Genomic DNA, 19,485 nt, shown 5'->3' with positions numbered 1-19,485 from the left:
ATCTTGCAAGTCTCAACATATGAGCCAAATTTGAAGTGTTAATGCACAGTAGTTTTTGAATGATGAGGAGTCAAAAGTGGCTACAATTGGTTCGTCTAAATATACGCACGGTGCAGTCCCCTCCCTGGAACTAGGCTTAACATGCTCCCGCATGTCTATAGTGTTTACTCAATGTTGATTTAGTCGATTTTCTCCTGATAGGAACATATAAGACAAAAATAAAATTTCCAATTTTACAGACCTTCTAGAGCAGATGCCGCAAAAACTATACAAGATATAGAAAAACTTGACGGTCTCGCCTGTAGCAAATTGAATAAGCTTTATTTGGTTCATAGTAGTCATGTCACTAGGACGTATAGTTTCCGAGGATTAAGCGAAAAACCGAAAAGTGGTACCTTTTAACCCCCCTCTCCCCGCCGGCTAAAGGGCTAAGGGCGGGGACTTTTGCTGTTCACCTCCTAACTAGGCTAAATAAAGTCCCGAGGTCAGAAATTGTGTTCTACAGTTTTCCATCTATAATGCTTTATTGACTGGACTATTATGTATGTTTATTATGAGTTATTTTAGTATTGTACGCGCCTTAGCCGCCTCTCACATTTGCAGTCTCACTTACTAGGTGTGCTGGAAGAAATTTCTTTTTAGAAATAATCTTTTTGTACGTGAACAATAAACTATAAATAAATAAATAAGAATGACGTCAATTTCGAAACACCTCCCCCCCCTATCTATCATTTACCGTCATCCGCAGACCAACCCCCCCCCCCCTAATTTAGAATGACGTAATATATGGACGGCCCCATAGACACAATGGTGGCTAAAGCTTTTCGAAACCTAGGTTTCATTTTAAGAGTAAGTAGACCTTTTACGGATATAAATTGTCTAAAAATCCTTTACTACGTCTATGTAAGGAATGTATTAGAATATTGTAGCTGCATTTGGAATCCCCAATACGTCACCCACATTCACAAAATAGAAAAAATACAGCATAAAGGATAATGGGCAAAATGGTACCCGGCTCCAATAGATATGCTTCTAGTGTCATTTGAAAGGTCTTACCAAGACGAACAACATTTACTATGGCCACCAGCCTCAGATCTGGTTGCGTTCGAAGATAAACATACTTTTTGTGTAACCGAAGTATCATACGTGTCCATCTTATGGTACTTCTTAGGTTATGCGAGGCACGAAGGGTTTACTGCTCCAGCGTCCTTCCTTAACTCTATAATTATTGATAGAGATAATTGTGAAATAAATGTTTTTATTTGAAGAACTACTACCCCCTTATTTAAAAAAAGTTATACCTAGGATGTACCTTGAATTAAAATGACATTTCCAAACCAAATGACAATTTAAATCAGAGTTCAACTAGGGTGTAACTTTTATTAATTAAGGGGTTGGAGTTTTATTATTTCTTAAGGGTTTTATTATGGGTTGCTAAAGCGAATAAACCCACAAGACCCAATAAGTCCACCCACAAGATGGACCGACGACCTTATAAAGGGGTAGCGGGAAGGCGCTGTATGCAGGCCGCCACCAACCGGCCATTGTGGAAATCATTGGGGGAGGCCTATGTTCAACTGCTAACGAGGCTAAAATGATCATGATGATGATGATGAAAGCGAATAAAGGGCTAATAGCTTGGGTAGTTCATCGTAGGTATAATCCTTTCATTTTCAAGGCTTCTTTTAGTTATATTAATAGATTGTAGTCATAGTACATACTCGTATACATGGATGATTGTGTTATACTTTCATTATAATACTTAGTGGAATTACTGCTTTCAAAACATGAATTAGAACTGGCCCCATAGCAGACATTTTCCTACATCTAAAGGCCTTTTAAAATATATATTGGTTATGGCTATTGGAGCGGGTACCACTTTCCATACATTTGTGCCCATCATCCTTTGTAAAGCATCGCTTAACTACCGCGAATACCACATGTGGTCAGATTAAGAGGATTCTTGTAAATCCCAAAATATTATGTCAATTGAAGACCGTCGTTGTTTACTTGACGTGACCTTTCTTTATAACATCTGCAATAGCAACATAGACAGCCTTAACCTTGCATCCAAAACGCTTACTTTTGGTGCTCCTCGCACCCGTACTAGACATAGGCTAGGCTTTTTAGCAGTTCTTTGTCTCGCAGTAATTACTCCCAAAATTCTGTGGTATGCAGAATGCACCGCATTTATAACAAAAAGTTTAGTCAAGTCGATTTGTTTTGCACGTCCAGGCACTCTTTCAAGAGGGAGATTTGCGACTTATTAGGTAAATGAAAACTCACGCACACTCACACACACACACACACACTCACACACACACACACACACACACACACACACACACAACCTGCATGCAAGCCTATGTTTCTTTTTTTTTGCCCCTTTGACTGTATTTTTACGAGATTGTAATAATATATAGAATCCATTATTGGCTGTAAGAACAAAAATACCTGTTTGTATTATTATTATAAAGAGCTGTGGTTTTCTGAATCAAGAAAAATAAAATAAAATAAAATAATTTTACGAGGACAGGCTACGAACACGGTAGAAAGAAGAAATTATTTACGGATTGAGAATTATAATTAACAGCACAAGTAACAAATAAATCAAGAAGTTTGGTCAGTGAACGTCTATGTACATACGACGGCACTGGATTTTGTCGTTTAGAAATATCTTCAAAACTAGGTAGCTACCTGACTTATCTTTATGAAAGAAAACGTATTGGCAAAATGACGCATTTATACATTTATTAAAAAATGAAAAGCTTGAGTTAGTCTTTATTTTAATGAAACTAGGTCAGATACTAGGATATTTAAAAGTTTGAAATTAGGTAGGTATACATTTTTAACACAATGGAATAACGATCATTACTTTTTTATACATTAAGCACAATTAAAATATTATTTGCAATAATATACAGGGTGTTAGATAAATGGGTATATAAGCCGACACTAGCCCATGTTAACATGGGCTTGGGCATATAAATGGTATGGTGAAGTCAGAAAGGATGATGGGCACAAATGTATGGAAAGTGGTACCCGCTCCAATAGCCATAACCAATATATATTTGAAAAGGCCTTTAGATGTAGGAAAATGTCTGCTATGGGGCCAGTTCTAATTCACGTTTTGAAAGCAGTAATTCCACTAAGTATTAGAATGAAAGTATAACACAATCATCCATGTATACGAGTATGTATTATGACTACAATCTATTAATATAACTAAAAGAAGCATTGAAAAGGAAAGGATTATACCTACGATGAACTACCCAAGCTATTAGCCCTTTATTCGCTTTCATCATTATCATCATGATCATTTTAGCCATAGGACGTCCAGTTGAACATAGGCCTCCCCCAATGATTTTCACAATGGCCGGTTGGTGGCGGCCTGCATCCAGCGCCTTCCCGCTACCTTTATGAGGCCGTCGGTCCATCTTGTGGGTGGACTTATTGGGTCTTGTGGGTTTATTCGCTTTAGCAACCCATAATAAAACCCTTAAGAAGTAATAACACTTTAACCCCTTTATTAATAAAAGTTACACCCTAGTTGAACTCTGGCTTAAATTGTCATTTGGTATGGAAATGTCATTTTAATCCAAGGTTCTTCCTAGGTGTAACTTTTTATTAATAAGGGGGTAGTACTTCTTTAAATAAAAATATTTATTTCACAATTATCCCCAGCAATAATTATAGAGTTAAGAAAGGATGCTGGAGCAGTAAACCCTTCCTGCCTCGCATAACTTAAGTACCATACGATGGACACGTATGATACTTCTTCTTCTTCCTCGGTCCCTCACTGATGAGGATCGCGACCACAGATAGTGTTCCTCCACAGACTACGGTCATAAGCTGTGTGGACCGCACGATGCATAATTTTGAAAATATTTATCTTTATGGTGTACGTATTGTATTATTTTCAAAACAATGGATTTGGAAAAAATCTACATTGTACATGGAAATGCAAATAAACAAAAACTTTTGAATTTATTAATTTTCCTTTAATGAACACACATAATATACACCAAAAGCGTCTTTTCGCAAAGTTTTCAACAACACAAATAAAAAAAAAACATTTGCACATTGAGAAGACAGATCACATTGTTGTGAACATAACAGAAAGTCTTTTCGCGATTCGTGAAGGAACGAACAAAACTCAATAGGGCTACAGAACGATACGATAGCTAAGAAAACAAAAATGCATTTAAAGGCACTGGGTCTCTATCAGAAGGAACTCTAGGGGTGGAATCTCCATTGGCGTGGGTTAGCGGGCAAGGAGATAATAATATGTTGGATGGTTGACAATCACTTTCCCTACAATTTAACGTTCCACCAAACTCAATACGCTTTCAAAGATAACCTCGTAGCCGCTTGCTCACACTTGACATGACACAACTGATTGACAGTTACCTTTTTCTGCGCATTAGTCAGGTGTTACGTTTAGGAATCACAAACCTTCCGCTCTACAGATTTATACAGATAACATAATAATTATTAAGATTGGTACTATTAATCATCAATAATAATTTGCAGCATCTGTGTCCGGCGCCGACACATTTATCATAACAAAAACAACACCGGCCATTTTGGAGGAAACACAAAGTTGCCATATGTTAAATAGTAATTTCTACTACTCTATTATGTAAATTATAACAAAAAATGACACTTTTCAGTTTTAATTCTAAAACAAATAAATTTTATTTTTAAAAAAGTTTTCACATAGTAATTAACAATATTCTCAAATATATTTTAATAAGGAAAAAAAGAAAATATGAAGGAAACAGAAGCAGCGACATCTAGAGCGTTTTAGAGTAGGTAAAAAGTATTTGATTCTACCGACAGATGTCGCTGTTTGTAAGCAAGTTTCACTTGGATGAGCGTAGTATGGAAGTTTCCTCACCCTGGTCTAATGATTTGTTCGGTTGGTTCACAGATTAGAGAGTATGTCTAAAGGGTTGGTTGATTCGTGATTTTTGTGAGAGACGATCTAGGTAAATAAATAATTCTACTAGAATCATTGGAAGTAGAGTGGTGTTTTTATATTAATATAATAATAATTTGAGTGAAATAATCAATCTTACTTTTATAACTACAATGGTGAAATATGTTCCCTTGTTGTTCCTCTTGTTCGGTAAGTTAACGTATTAATGAATAGAATAATTTCTTCATTAGAATAAAATTAATAATTTATTTGCTTTAATGATTTTTAAACTAGGTATTTAATGTGTTAGCTTCCTTGTGCCGTCCAAGTAGTGATTTATAATGAATACGCTGGTTAACCTACGTCCTACCTACTTACTTACTTACAAATCCCAACTAATATTATAAATGCGAAAGTAACTCTGTCTGTCTGTCTGTCTGTTACGCTTTCCCGCTTAAACCTCGCAACCGATTTTGATGAAATTTGGCATAGAGATAGTTTGAGTCCCGGGAAAGAACATAGGATAGTTTTTATCCCGGTTTTTGAAACAGGGACGCGCGCGATAAAGTTTTTCTGTGACAGACAAAATTCCACGCGGGCGAAGCCGCGGGCGGAAAGCTAGTTTCATTATATTTATTTACAGTTACTTACAACTAGCTTTTGCCCGCACTTCACTTGCGTTAAATTTCGTTTGTCACAGATCGTCATAAATTATAGCCTATATTATTTGTTATTCTGGACACAATAATACTGTAAAGTTTCATCAAAATCCGTTTAGTAGATTTTGCGTGAAAAAGTAACAAACATCCAGACATCCAACCTTTTGCATTTATAATATTAGTAGGATTAATTACAGTGAACTAAAAATAAAAAATTATAAACTTACATTTTGCTGTATAGAACTAGTAATATTTATTATTACTGACGGGATTGCTACCATGTACCTTAATTTTACATACATGTAACATCATGATAGGTGCATGGTAGCAATCCTGTCAGTAATAATAATTATGTTAGTGACCATGAAAGTTTAAAACAATAGAACTAGTGATACCTCATGGTCAGAAGGTAGGGTCCATACCCACATTGGTTGCTACTTGCATTTTTGTAATAGTATATTTTTTCATTTGTTTTATCCTAATAATATTATAAATGCGAAAATTTGTAAGGATGTCTGGATGTTTGTTACTCTTTCACGCAAAAACTACTAAACGGATTTTGATGAAACTTTACAGTATTATTGTTTATAAGCTAGAATAACATAAATAGGCTTTAATTTATGACGATATGTGACAAATTAAATTTCACGCAGGTGAAGCCGCGGGCAAAAGCTAGTTTATCATAAATTGTACACAATGTTGGCTATGAGTGACAATAATAATTCATCGTTTGAGGGGTGCCAAACCATAACGTATATGAGCCAGAAAATTAGGGGGGGGGGGTCTCCTAATTTTCTGGGTACTAATAAACTACCGGGTAGTAGTTTTCGTGTCTCTTAAAAATTTCATGTTATGGTTTGGCACCCCTTAATTTTTTTATAGACACTATAAGTATTATTTACCTACTGCTTTTGCTAATGTTTTCATTAATAATAAGTTAAGTTGAATAATGTCAATATCGTAACCATTTTTTCTCAATGATCAATTCAATGTAACTTTAACTGGCACAAATAGATTTATGTGTTAAGAAAAGAGAAAAGAATGTGAAATGATTATAAACTATAGTATAATGATTATAATGAATAACTGTACTTAATAAATAAATAAATAATATATTGCATCTATCTATTTAATTAAAAAAGTGATTTTATTTCTTTTTCCTGATATGAAAGATTACCTATAAGTATTCTGATTCAATAATCAAATATTTTTGGTAAATAGGTAGATCACCTGACTTTAGCTGTATGTAAAATTTATAACTTATTCTAATAGATCTATCATCATAAATTATCACTAGTACAGGATTTGGCAAGAAAACACTTTTATAAAGGTAAACAGATATTTACCCTCCTGACGTTTCATTCAACTCATGTGCAACTGAGATCTATCATCAGATTTGAACTTTAAGTAATTTCTTAACTCTACTTCTTTATTTTGATTAATTTCTTCCCATGGGACAAACTTGGCTTTCAAAGTTCACTATTGGAGTTAATGAGGTGGTTCGCTATAAAAACGTAACAGTACATGTTATATGGCTATTATTTAACTATATGTATAAACTATTGTTATTGTGTTTCAGGGCTTGCCTGGGCTCAGTCTGAGTTCTCGCTGCCAGAAAACTTTACTCTTCCGCCTGAGTTGGAGGGAAAAGTGGATGAGAACCAACTGAAAGGCCTTCAAAACCAAACGTTGCCAGTAATCAAGAAGAAATGTGAAGAGAATGGAGGACCTACTGCCTATGATAACGCTCAGGTAGGTACTTTTGTTTTATTATACAATTATTATACAGTGTGAGTCACGTTAAAGTGTACATATGAAAATAGATGAAACTAGACCTATTTTTATCGACAAAAAAGAGGTCAAAAATTTTTGACTTTTTTTTTAATTTTTTATAGAATTTTTTTTCTTCCAATTACTTATTGTTAAGAAAACGTAATAACTTTTAAACTAAGCGGTATATCCTGATAAAATAAAAACAGTAATAATGCTAAATAACAGGAAATACTAAAAAAATACATAAAATACACAAAAAAGGCCAACAAATAATAAAAAATGATACTTTTTGAAAAAAATCTGCTTAAAAATTCGTGTTTTTTTGGTTATTTGATAAATTTCTCCAAAAAATGCCCCTATAACTGGTGGTTTTTATTACTTTGTATAGTCTATCCAATATAGCTTGATTAGAATGACAGCTGCCATCAAAAGTAACGACATAACTTTGTAGTAGCGTTCAATGAGAGCTAAATATTAGCGGACAAGAAATAATTCACGTCTGACCTACAAACAATATTTTCGACGACAGTGCTTCCAATAAAAATGATAATTTCGTGTAAATGCAGCGTTAAATTACACCAATAAGTAGTAATTCGAAATTATAAAAATCAAGCTAGAGTATTAACGACGTCTCTACAAGGTTATCTCGAGTTACAAAAATGTTAGTGTTGGGACATATCGACAAATGTCATATTAAATTAAAACTATTTTTTTAACATATTTAACAAAAAAATTTTCTAACTAATTTTTTAACATTATTTAAGTCAAGTTATACGTTTTTCTAAATGTTCACTATTAAAAACCAAAAAACATTTCATTCTTAAACAATCAAACATCGGAAATCAATCACCGGTAATTTTTTGGATATTCATAGCACCGTTGCTCTAGAAGAGATGCCCACCGCCCTCTAGCGAGAGGAAAAAACCACTGAAGAACACTGATGATAATGACTACGACTTAGGTTGTACACCCTTGACATGAATTTGAAATTTTACTGTCTTTAAATTTAAATCATAATTGTCATTTTTATGAATAAAGATATGAAGAAAAATTGGGTGCATTTTTTTATATCATTTTTTCGAAAACTTATCGATACATCTATGTGAACCGTACGAAACATACCCATCACTAGTCACATTCGTTTGACAGCCGTCATTCTAATCAAGCTATATTGGATAGACTATATTATTCTCTATCGTATTACCTTCGTAAAACCAAAAATCGCATGTCTCTATCCCTATCACAACGTTTGCAATGATCGTTTGAACTAAGCCTCTCCGGGCGCGCCATTCAACGCTTCGTTAACAACAAAACTGAGGATGGCTCTAGATTTGTAATTTTGATAAAAACAAGTTAGATTTCAAATAAAAACAAATTTAGAAGTAAAATAAGCATTTTAGTTAAAATTAAAATTGTCTCTACCTGTAGCGGAGAATAATGTTGTGGCAGGCCTTTGTTCAAACGATCATAGCAAATGTTGTGAGAGGGATAGACATGCGATTTTTGGTTTTACAAAGATAATAATATGATAGAGAACAATACAAAGTAATAAAAACCACCGGTTATAGGGGCATTTTTTGGAGAAATTTATCAAATAACCAAAAAAACACGAATTTTTAAGCAGATTTTTTTCAAAAAGTATCATTTTTTATTATTTGTTGGCCTTTTTTTTTGTGTATTTTATGTATTTTTTTAGTATTTCCTGTTATTTAGCATTATTACTGTTTTTATTTTATCAGGATATACCGCTTAGTTTAAAAGTTATTACGTTTTCTTAACAATAAGTAATTGGAAGAAAAAAATTCTATAAAAAATTAAAAAAAAGTCAAATTTTTTTTGACCTCTTTTTTGTCGATAAAAACAGGTCTAGTTTTATCTATTTTCATATGTACACTTTAACGTGACTCACACTGTATTAAAAGTGTTTTCTATTATATTAATAAGTAAGGGGGCGTCCATAAATTACGTGAGTCTTTTAGGGGGGGGAGGGGGTCAACGAAAACCTCACTAAATCTCACGTGGGGGAGAGGGGGGGTCTCGGAAAATATCACGTAATTTTTCCCGCAAGAAATAGAGTAAAATTGCCAGAAAACAGGGTTATTGAAGTAAAAAAAAATGTTTTTTTTTTATGATTATAATGACAATTTATTCCAAACCGTCTAATCAAATTAAACTAAAAATGCCTCCATCTGCATTTGTGAACACTAAAGATGCAGAATAAATGTCGAAATTAAGAAAATTCGAAATTAAAAAAAACGTCATCGGCATCGCTATTGCGTAAAAAATTGGCCAAGTGCGTGTCATGCCACGCGCAGTGTAGGGTTCCGTAGTTGTCTGTCGTTACCACAATATATTTCAGAAGCAAGCAATTATTTCATCTAAAGTCACTTTTCATATTTTCTTCTAAGGAATTTTTACTGGTTAAGAAATTGTATAATACATGAGTCAAATGACTATTACTCTTAAAATAAGTAATGTATCTTTACCGTTATAGTTTTCCTTGAAAAAATTCATCCCCACTTTACATGCAGGGGAGCTACCCTAGAAAAAATTTTTTTTTTCAAAATTTTAAATTACCGTTTTGTCGGCGTGATTAATATACTGTATACCTTAACAAAAGTACAGTTCCCCAGGGCCAATAGTTTCCAAGCGAACCGAACCTCGGACAGACAGACATATCGAAACTATAAGGGTTCCTTGTCAGGACTACGGAACCCTAAAAATGACATTACATACGTATGAAAATATTATGTATTCGTAGTTAAAGTCACCAATAGTCAAATTTGACAGATGTCAAATGACAAGTGGTTAAATAACAGAAAAAAATGTTTTTATAACAATGCATAATGTTTAACTTGACTTTTAGTACATTTTTTAACTATAAGTTTACATTTTATTAATATTTAACCATTAGTAGCAAAATTTAACAATTAGTTATTTTAACTATGAATCAAAAAACTGGTCCTAGGTTGAAGCAATTGCTTGTCTTACTAAACGACGGGAAGCTACGGAACCCTGCACTGCGCGTGTCACGACACTGGGTTACTGATTTTTTCATATAAATCTAATAGACTCGAAGCATAGGCATTGCAAAATAGGCATTTTATTAAATATCACGTGAGATTAGGGGGGTGGGGGAGGGGGTCAGGCAAAATCTCACCAAATCTCACCAAGGGGGGCGGGGGGGGTTGAAAAATGGCCAAAATTGTCTCACGTAATTTATGGACGCCCCCTAAGTTCTACATCCCTCAATATTCCTCATTCAATAATTACACAAATAACTGAAACTCAATGATTTGTTGTGCTGGGTTAGTAGTAGTTTCGCACGAATGTATTAATATCGCGTGCGAATCGACTCTTTCGAGAACTAGTAGTAAGAGATTACTAGTTCTCGAAGGAGTCGATTCACACGTGATTTTAATACTTTTAATACATCCGGATTCCGGGCGGAACGCCTACTAAAAAAATAATATTATTATTGAAAGAGGATGTTTCGCACATTCGTGCGAAAATACTACTGACCCTTGTGCTGACCCCTCAAAATTACACACATTTTTTTAATTCATTAAACAAATGATCTCATGACAATTAAACATTAAGTATGTGCGTAATGGTTCAGATTTCAACATTGTAGTTATAAAATAATGTGGTGTTTGTTATGTTATGTAGCACAGTTCTTGGAACCTTGTTTTGAAAATATATTTGTGTTTATTAGCTAGGTATGTTGTAAGTTTATGATGTGCTGCATTGACTGTATATTATTAGGGGTATAGAAGGGGCATAAAAGGTAATTATTCATTGGATCATTTATTCAGTTAGTTTTTCAATTGGTATCTAATTAATTTGAGTAACACTTGAATGATTTTTTTTAACAGAGGGCTTAGTGTGAGTTTACATCAAACATTCTCACTAGTGAGCGCGTAAAAAATATATGAAAATTTTAGTTCTTGAAAGTTTTTAGTCTGAGCGAAAATAGGCCATATTTTTAATTTGTTTGTTGAATAATATCTCATCTTTTTAGTTTCAAAAAATGGTGGCAATAATTGAACACATAAGAGGGTTTAAGTTGTAAATAATATAAATCTCAAAACATTAATAACTCTTACATTATCAATGTTAGCGCAGTATACATAGAAGGCAGGCCCCTTAGACGGGAGGGGAACGAAATTGTTGTGACTCACGCGACTGGGTTTATTTCGTGTCCATTTGCTATCTACCTTATTGTAGAACCTACATGCCCTGCCTACCTAAATAAAACTTATCAAGCCACAGCCAATATTCCAATCCCCTGAAGGGGAAAATTCCCGTTTTTCCCCATTCGGGTAAAAATGTGAATACGTCTAGACTATTTTTCAACGTCCTATACGATTCAGAGTCAGACTTCATCATCCGACATCAGACTCCTGTAGGCCTAAGATGCGCGTCGTGATAACTTTTATCGACGTCAAAATGTAAGTGCAAAATCGATAAAATAGCGTGATAACCGCTTATCGCGGTGCGCATCTTAGGCCTACTGGTCCTGGGTCACTTGAACCAATAAAACTTAATATTTTTTAGAAATAATCTTGGTAATTCTAACTTATCATATTAAAACTAGGAACAAATGTGCTTAAAGTGATTATACACTATTTACTTGGGGTGAACCTAGATTATGATATTTTCCAACCGTTACACTTCCAGTTAGTAAACATTGATAGTAGTTCCACCTTGTCAGAGGGCATCAGCATTGCATTTTGTTGGTTAGTCAGCAGGACCATATTTATTATTGTTCTTATATCAAGGTTGTCCCTTTAAGTATTTGAAAAATACTTCTATTGATAAATCTACTACTCATACAGCTTTTTGTCCCTCAAAATACAGTGACATCTATTGGCAAATTACACAAACAAGTTTCATGGAAGGTTTATACACCTATCGACTATCTAAATCTAATGTCCACTCTTTTATAGGTTGGTAAGGCCCTATACTTAGGTAGTTAAGTTTTTATTTACTTATTTAAAACTTATTTATGTGCACATAAATCGCAGTACATAAAACCACAAACCTCTAGAAATCTGCAGTTACTTAGTGCAACTTTGTTAATTAGTAAGTATATTTTCTAGCTAGGTAAGTATGGCAGTCCTAGTTTAATAGTGTCGTAATACGGAAATATTTGTACTTCACTACCAATTACTGTTACTAGTATTTTTCATCTGTATTTCAGGGTTGGTCGAACAATAAGATTGCAGATTGCATAATAAAAATAATGAATAATTTGCTGTTTCTCAATGTTTCCTCGGTCATTTGGCAATGTTGTTATTCGTGATAGAAGGAAATGATATTTCAATGACAAAGACGTTACTTGCATTTCTGATTTATAAGAGGATGTTATTTCGTCTTTAGACGATGTTAAAGTAAACAAACAATTTTGTTTTTATTTCACAGTCAAACTATTTCAATTGATTAACAAATGAAATGGTAGCGTCGAATTAAGTAATGTAATTAAAGGTCATTTTCTAGATTATACTGAGTCGATATCACACGACCTGATTACCAATATCCGTTAACTTCGATAACAGTATTAAATCGTTGATTAGATGACATTATGAAGAAATTATTTGTTTCCATTGCAACAACTGAAATTGGAACATGGACATTGGACAGCGGTGCGATATCTTTGAGGGTTTTGTATATGTAACAAAACTGCATTTATATGCCCAAGTAAATACTAATAGTTTGTACCATTGTTATAACCTTATGAAGTAGAGCTGTACAACCCGATCGAGCTAACTGCGCATCTCGCTGGAATGCCACTCTCCTTCCCACTTACCCGCACACATCCCCGCGTTCGCCCCATCTGTACCAGAGCGTCGATATGACGTCACGACCACCAGGTGCGCAGTTAACCGAGTTGGAAAGTTCAGATTTCATTTGAGAAATTCGAAATTCGTCACATAAAGGTGTGCGTTCCGCACATTAACCTACCCAAAATGCTGAATAGAAGTAAGATTCACACCTACACGAATATTTTCTCAGTTTTTTTTTATCTAGGTTACATTTCGAAGAGTCGTTCCTTTTCCATTGTGTTTATAATTTTTTTCACGGAAATACCTATAATAAAAATCTTTGTGGCGGTTGAGGTAAAAGTTTACACTTATTGTTCTTCACTTCCTGCGTCTTTGAGATCGCGTGAGTAAAATTAAAAATACTAATTAGACAGAATGACAGTCAGAGTTATTATTACCTTTCTGACCTTCCGACTTTACCTTGCGGATATGGTAATAGACATCTTCAAACTTAATCTAATACTTCTATTTTCATGTCACGAAAAGGTGAAACGTGCTTATTTTAATTTTATTCAAAGATATTTCGTGTGTCATCCTTTGACACCAATTTGCTTTGTATCTCGTCTTTTCTAGACTAGCTAGGGCTAGGTCTTTAAAAGGCTGTTAGTTATGTACTGGATATTTCTTTAGCTCCGATGCATAATTTGTTGTTGTTTGAGTAGGGTCGAAGTAGGTACCGGTTTTGGCCATCTTTATTGTTTGCACCGTTTTTAGCCATTTTAAATTTTCGTTAGTGTATCTTTATATTAATCTCCAGTTGTAACCATTTATGAAATATTTTGAATTTTACCCTATTTTTTGATAGTAAAAAGTGGTTAAACCTTAGGTAGCTAAAAATGGTACAGTTGCCCTACCTATTATGTGTAAAAAAATAAGTTTTTTGTAAATTATAAACCCACAGATAAGCTAGCTCTGTTTTAGTCCAGACATAGCTGAGGTAAATTTTGATACGATTGTGATCTGCACAAAGTATAGGTACAAAACTTTGGTAATTATAAGTTAAACTAAATTAAGTGAAAATAGCTCTTGATTGTCGTGATATTCAAGTTGGCTTAATAAGTAGGTACGAGAATTTTATTTAGGCTACAAGAGCAGTCTTGTTCCTACCTATTCAAACCTTAGCTATCAAATATTCTTATCGTGATTGTAAGGATGCAGGGACTCCGGTTTCATTCTCCGAAAATAGCTATTTCGCTTAATGGCTTCCTCTGGCTTTCAGACTGTGGTACTATTGTTTTACTTTCAGCATGATGTGCTTAGTCATATAATACTAAGTTGTGGCAAATACGTACTCGCACAGTCAGCGTCAAATAGTTCGTGTAACCCAAAGTGGCCAAAAACTTGACAACACAATTTTATTCCAATAATTACAAAGACGTGTTGCGAACTTTTTGGCTATTATTTCTACTTGTTTCAGTGTTTTATTCTTATACCACCAGTATTTTTTACTACTACTGGTATTTTCAAATTTCCACTCACATTTGAGATTGAATGACTGTATGTATGGTTACACAGATAAAATATACTTAAATAATATAATTATGTCCATTATACAGAAACCAGCACTTCAAAACTAAATCCGTGTCATCTTATGTCACGGTAATAGGTGTTATTTTGCTACAAAAATATGTTGTGTGCTGTCGCCTGTATATTGGGCATAATGTGTACCCGAAGTACATACTTCTAATCGACATCAAGGGTCGCTATTAATGCAGTACATTTGACCCTATGAGCGTCGGCGCTTGGTATGCCAGTCCTCTAATAGTTCCCATTTAGGTTACACTGATTAGATATATTGCCTGAACTTTGACACTCCACAGTACAGCAATTACACGTGGCCACGTTTCCTATTGCTGTCTTTCTCACCTATTATATGTAACTACTCTAACTACCTATTAAAATCAAGAACGTCAACGTTAACCGGTTTCTACGTCATGTTGATGCGGTTAAATGAGAAATGTTAGTATTGTATTGTGAATTGTATGAGAATTATTATCATTTGAAGTTAATGATAGTTATGAATATACTGTATAAACAAGTTTAGTCGTATTTATTGTTGGACGAAGTCCAAACTTTGACCTTTGTGTAGTAGGAATAATCAAATACTGGGTTCACATAGAAAATCTGTCTTTGAAATTGTTAGTATAGTAGCCTCAAAAAACATAAGGATTAAACAATTTGTTTTTTTTTCTATTTCAGAAAGCGTTCGAGAACTTCTCCAGTTGCCTGAAGGCGCTGGTGGACCCCGCCAAGTTGCAGGCAGAGATAGAAGAAGCATCCCCTAATGGACAAGTCGACGAAGTTTTCAAAGGGTTAGTAAAACTACAGATATTAAAAAACTGAAGAGTTTGTTTGAACGCTCTAATCTCTGTAACTACTGGACAGATTTCTAAAATCCTTTTCGTGCTAGATAACCCATTTATTTGGGAAGGTTATATTAAGATCTCGCTATAGGCTATTTTAAGATCTCGCTACGACCGAAAGGAACCGAGTACCTACCTATCAATGAAAAATATTGCGAAAACGGGAACAATTTATTTAAACGTTTTTCACGAGTACGAAGTCACGGGCAAGTAATAATAAGTATTTGGTAAAGAAATCAGGCCAGTGCCCCAAAGTCAATGTCATTGTATTATAATTTTTATCTCGTAAACGAAAACCCACCAGTTTTTTGATATCTTGTATAGTTTAGAAATAATCGAGTGAGATCACTTAACGTTTCCACCCTGTATAAAGTTGTTATGTTATGACAGTCACCAATATTTTGATGAAATGAATACCAAATGTTTGACTTCATTAATGCATCTATAACATGAGATGATTCTGTTTATTTTACTATAAGTATTATCATCTAATTTCTCTCACAACAAATGGTCGGCATTTAAATTGTATTGTTATTAATTGTTTACCTAAACCGAACGAATATAGCAATATTATAACGGCTCTCGATCATATCGCCGGTATTGCTATTGACGTAATGACATAATTATTTGTTAATGATAAGGGAACACTTATGTTTTCCTCATCACCAATTAAATATTAATGGTTTAATGAATTACCGCAAAATGATACTCAGTTGGAATTAATAAATAATTAGATCAATTATTAATATTAATCGGCCATTTGGTGTAGTGGTTCGAAACGGACTACTATTCCGGAGGTTGCGGGTTCGATTCCCGCACAGTACAAACATTTGTGTGCATGAACATATTTGTTTGTATTGGACTGGGTGTTTTCTATGTATAATATGTATGTATTTACAAAAAAAAAAGTATTTAAGTATGTTTATATCCGTTGTCTAGTACCCATAGTACAAGCTTTGCTTAGTTTGGGACTAGAAGCGCAGTGTAAAATGTCCAAGGATATTTTTTTATTTATTTATTTAATCATAATAACTTATTAAATAATAGGGAACATTTTGGCAGTTTATGCTTATGCTAAATAAGGATTTAGGACATTTAAAACCGTATCTAAGCTATTATAAAAAAAGTTTTTTCATGGTAAGTTCGCGATGTTCAATAAAAATTTTTTAGGGATGTTAATCCCATACAAAGATCTTTATTTGAACACCAAAATCACCCCCTACGGGATCGCTCAGTCTTCCCGTGGAATCCAAAGTCCCATGAGATGGTTAATTTCTATTGTGCCTCGCTTCGCCGGTACACTCAGCGTCAAATAGTTCGTGACACTCAAACTAGCCAATAAGTTCGCAACACGCATTAGTTACAATTGGAATATGGTTAAGATATCAACTTTTTTGGCCACTGTGGGTGTCAAGGACTATTTCACGCTGACTGTACCTGAAGGGTTAACTCGTGAAACCCTAAGTGGTCGCATGAGACCGCGGTAACAATTGATTTTATTGATTGACTTTTTCCGCCCGCGGCTTCGCGCGCGTTGACTACATTATCTACATATTTTACGGAACCCTATTTTTTTCCAAAATAAAATTTAGCTTATGTTACTCGTGGATAATGTAGCTTTAGAATGGTGAAAGAATTTTTAAAAACGGTCCAGTAGTTTTCGAGCCTATTCATTACGACCAAACAAACAAAGTTTTCCTCTTTATAATATTAATGTAGATTACTCGAATCGCTGGTACTTGCAGGGTTAAGGCTGGTTTTAGTGTCACGCGGACTGTCAGTGCGGATCGCTCCGCACAGCCGATCTGTATGAACTGCTAGGGAGCGAGCGGTTCCTCCGGACCGCATTACTCTAAAACGCTCCCTAGAAGTTCATACAGATTGGCCGCGCGGAGCGGGTCCGCACCGGACGGTCCGCGTGACACTAAAACCAGCCTAATTAGATGCGATATTGTTTCCACAGCTACTGCGCCAAGACGCCTCAATTCAAGAGCTGTTTCACGGACATGACAAACGCTGTGCGACCCTGCTTCAGTGAGAAGGAACGCAACAACCTGAAGACAGTGTACAATGTCACCGAGCAACTGGCCGAGTTCATCTGCTACAAGGAAGGCGATAGGATTGCGCGTAAGTTTGTCTCTACTAGCTTCAGTTTAAGAGCTGCTTTCCTCGTTAATACTTTAGTGAGAAGGAACGCAACAACCTCAAGACAGTGTACAATGTCACCGAGCAACTGGCCGAGTTCATCTGCTACAAGGAAGGCGATAGGATTGCGCGTACGTTTGTCTCTACTAGCTTTAGTTCTACTGCTTCATCGAGCTAATGCTTCAGTGAGAAGGAGCGCAACAACCTCAAGACAGTGTACAATGTCACCGAGCAACTGGCCGAGTTTATCTGCTACAAGGAAGGCGATATGATTGCGCGTAAGTTTTAGACTTAAGAGCTAGTGAACGCCAGACCTACGTCATTTTAAAAAAGCTGAAAGTTTGGTCAGCGTATGCTCCCAGTATAGGATATAATGTTGGTGAATTATGAAGTTTGGGTCATCGTGGCTTTGGGAGCTACCCAAAAAAAACTGTCTGGCAAGGAGTTGGAACTGTCAAAACTGTCTGGCTGTTGGGGAAAATACTTCTAATTATTGCCCAAATCACAGAATAAGTAATAGTACAGGTACAGAAGGATTACTCCGCAAGACGATTTAAATAAATGCGAGTCTTGCTACGACGCGATACAGTGGAATTCAGCTCGCACAGCACTACGTACCTACAATTTTATTCACCTACAAGTTTTGTCTCTTTCTATCGCGTGCCTCTGAACTCTTCTTACGCTGTTAGGGTTGCTGTCTAGTGAAAAAATAATTAATCTACTTATATGTAATGAGGTACGTATGTAGGTAAGTACGCATTCATTATGGTAAACCTTGGGAGAGGCCTTTGTCCAGCAGTGGACGTCATTTGGCTGAAACGAACGAACGCATTCTGAGCAGTAGTCATGGTAGGTTAGGTTCCTATACTATCCTAAGAATTATTGATTACCTACATGGCAAACATACCTTTCAGCATCTTTGGGAAGCGAAAAAAAAGATAAATCCGGTAGATTTCTTTTCGAATTTAAACACCCGAACGCCGCACAATATTTCTTTCTCTTTATGTCCATTTTTAAATAATACTTCGATCATAGAATTAGGTACTACAACGCACGCCAGCGTCCTGACGGGCGCGCGCGTGACACTCGACTGATATAATACCCGCCGGCGGGGCGCTTCGCTGTAGGTAATTATCGGATGTACCGCGCGAAGTGAGCCAGGCCTGCCCAAATATTAAACATAAAAAATTTTATTTTATGATATAACGTAAGTCTAACTTTTGCGGTGGCTTTTTCTGTATATTCAATAGACTGTAATTCTACTAACGTTATACCATTAAATCTGATTTTTATGTATAATATTTGGACTACTGCTTCACGGAGCTGATGCTTTAGTTAGAAGGAGCGCCACAACCTGAAGACAGTATACAACATAAGATCAGTTGGCCGAGTTCATCTGCTTGGAAGGCGTATAACCACAGTATAACTATCATACACTGGTCATCACAAAAATCGACCTTCCCGCGACAAGCACTTTCAAACGTATGCATCCCCACTTCCCACCAATATTGGTACCATTTAAAAGCCTAGTTCTTTTCATTAAAGGAAAGGGTTTTACCCCAAAAATGAGTCTGCAGAAGAATCCAGAGTCACTTCTTCAAAAAATAGGTAGTTACGCTTGAGCCAACTTTTATGGCTATACAACTGTTAAGTTGGGATTAATCGCTATCCATCTGTTAAAGAGGACACGTGAGATCGTTATTTGGTTTTATAAACATAAAACTTGGTCTAATTGATCCCAGAGGTGAGCCCAAAGTGAGGTCTTTTTTCAAGTATGTAAAAGTTAAATGTGTTTTTCT

General features: G+C 35.2%; 1 protein-coding gene across 1 annotated transcript in view; it reads left to right on the top strand.

Annotated features, from left to right (window-relative positions):
* Positions 1 to 4,940: 4,940 nt before the first annotated feature.
* LOC135071390 (27 kDa glycoprotein-like) overlaps positions 4,941 to 19,485 on the top strand; it is a 29,579-nt gene continuing 15,034 nt past the window's right edge. The window contains exons 1-5 of the mRNA XM_063965182.1: positions 4,941 to 5,131; positions 7,160 to 7,332; positions 15,378 to 15,490; positions 17,505 to 17,817; positions 17,871 to 17,964. Coding sequence (XP_063821252.1) covers positions 5,095 to 5,131; positions 7,160 to 7,332; positions 15,378 to 15,490; positions 17,505 to 17,817; positions 17,871 to 17,964 — 730 coding nt within the window. The 5' untranslated portion in view covers positions 4,941 to 5,094. The remainder of the gene's footprint in view (positions 5,132 to 7,159; positions 7,333 to 15,377; positions 15,491 to 17,504; positions 17,818 to 17,870; positions 17,965 to 19,485) is intronic.

The sequence above is a fragment of the Ostrinia nubilalis genome, chromosome 4 (genome assembly GCF_963855985.1).
Source record: "Ostrinia nubilalis chromosome 4, ilOstNubi1.1, whole genome shotgun sequence".
In the NCBI taxonomy this organism is placed as follows: domain Eukaryota; kingdom Metazoa; phylum Arthropoda; class Insecta; order Lepidoptera; family Crambidae; genus Ostrinia; species Ostrinia nubilalis.
Note: the sequence above shows the minus strand (reverse complement) of the source record. Positions and strands in the feature narration are given on the sequence as shown.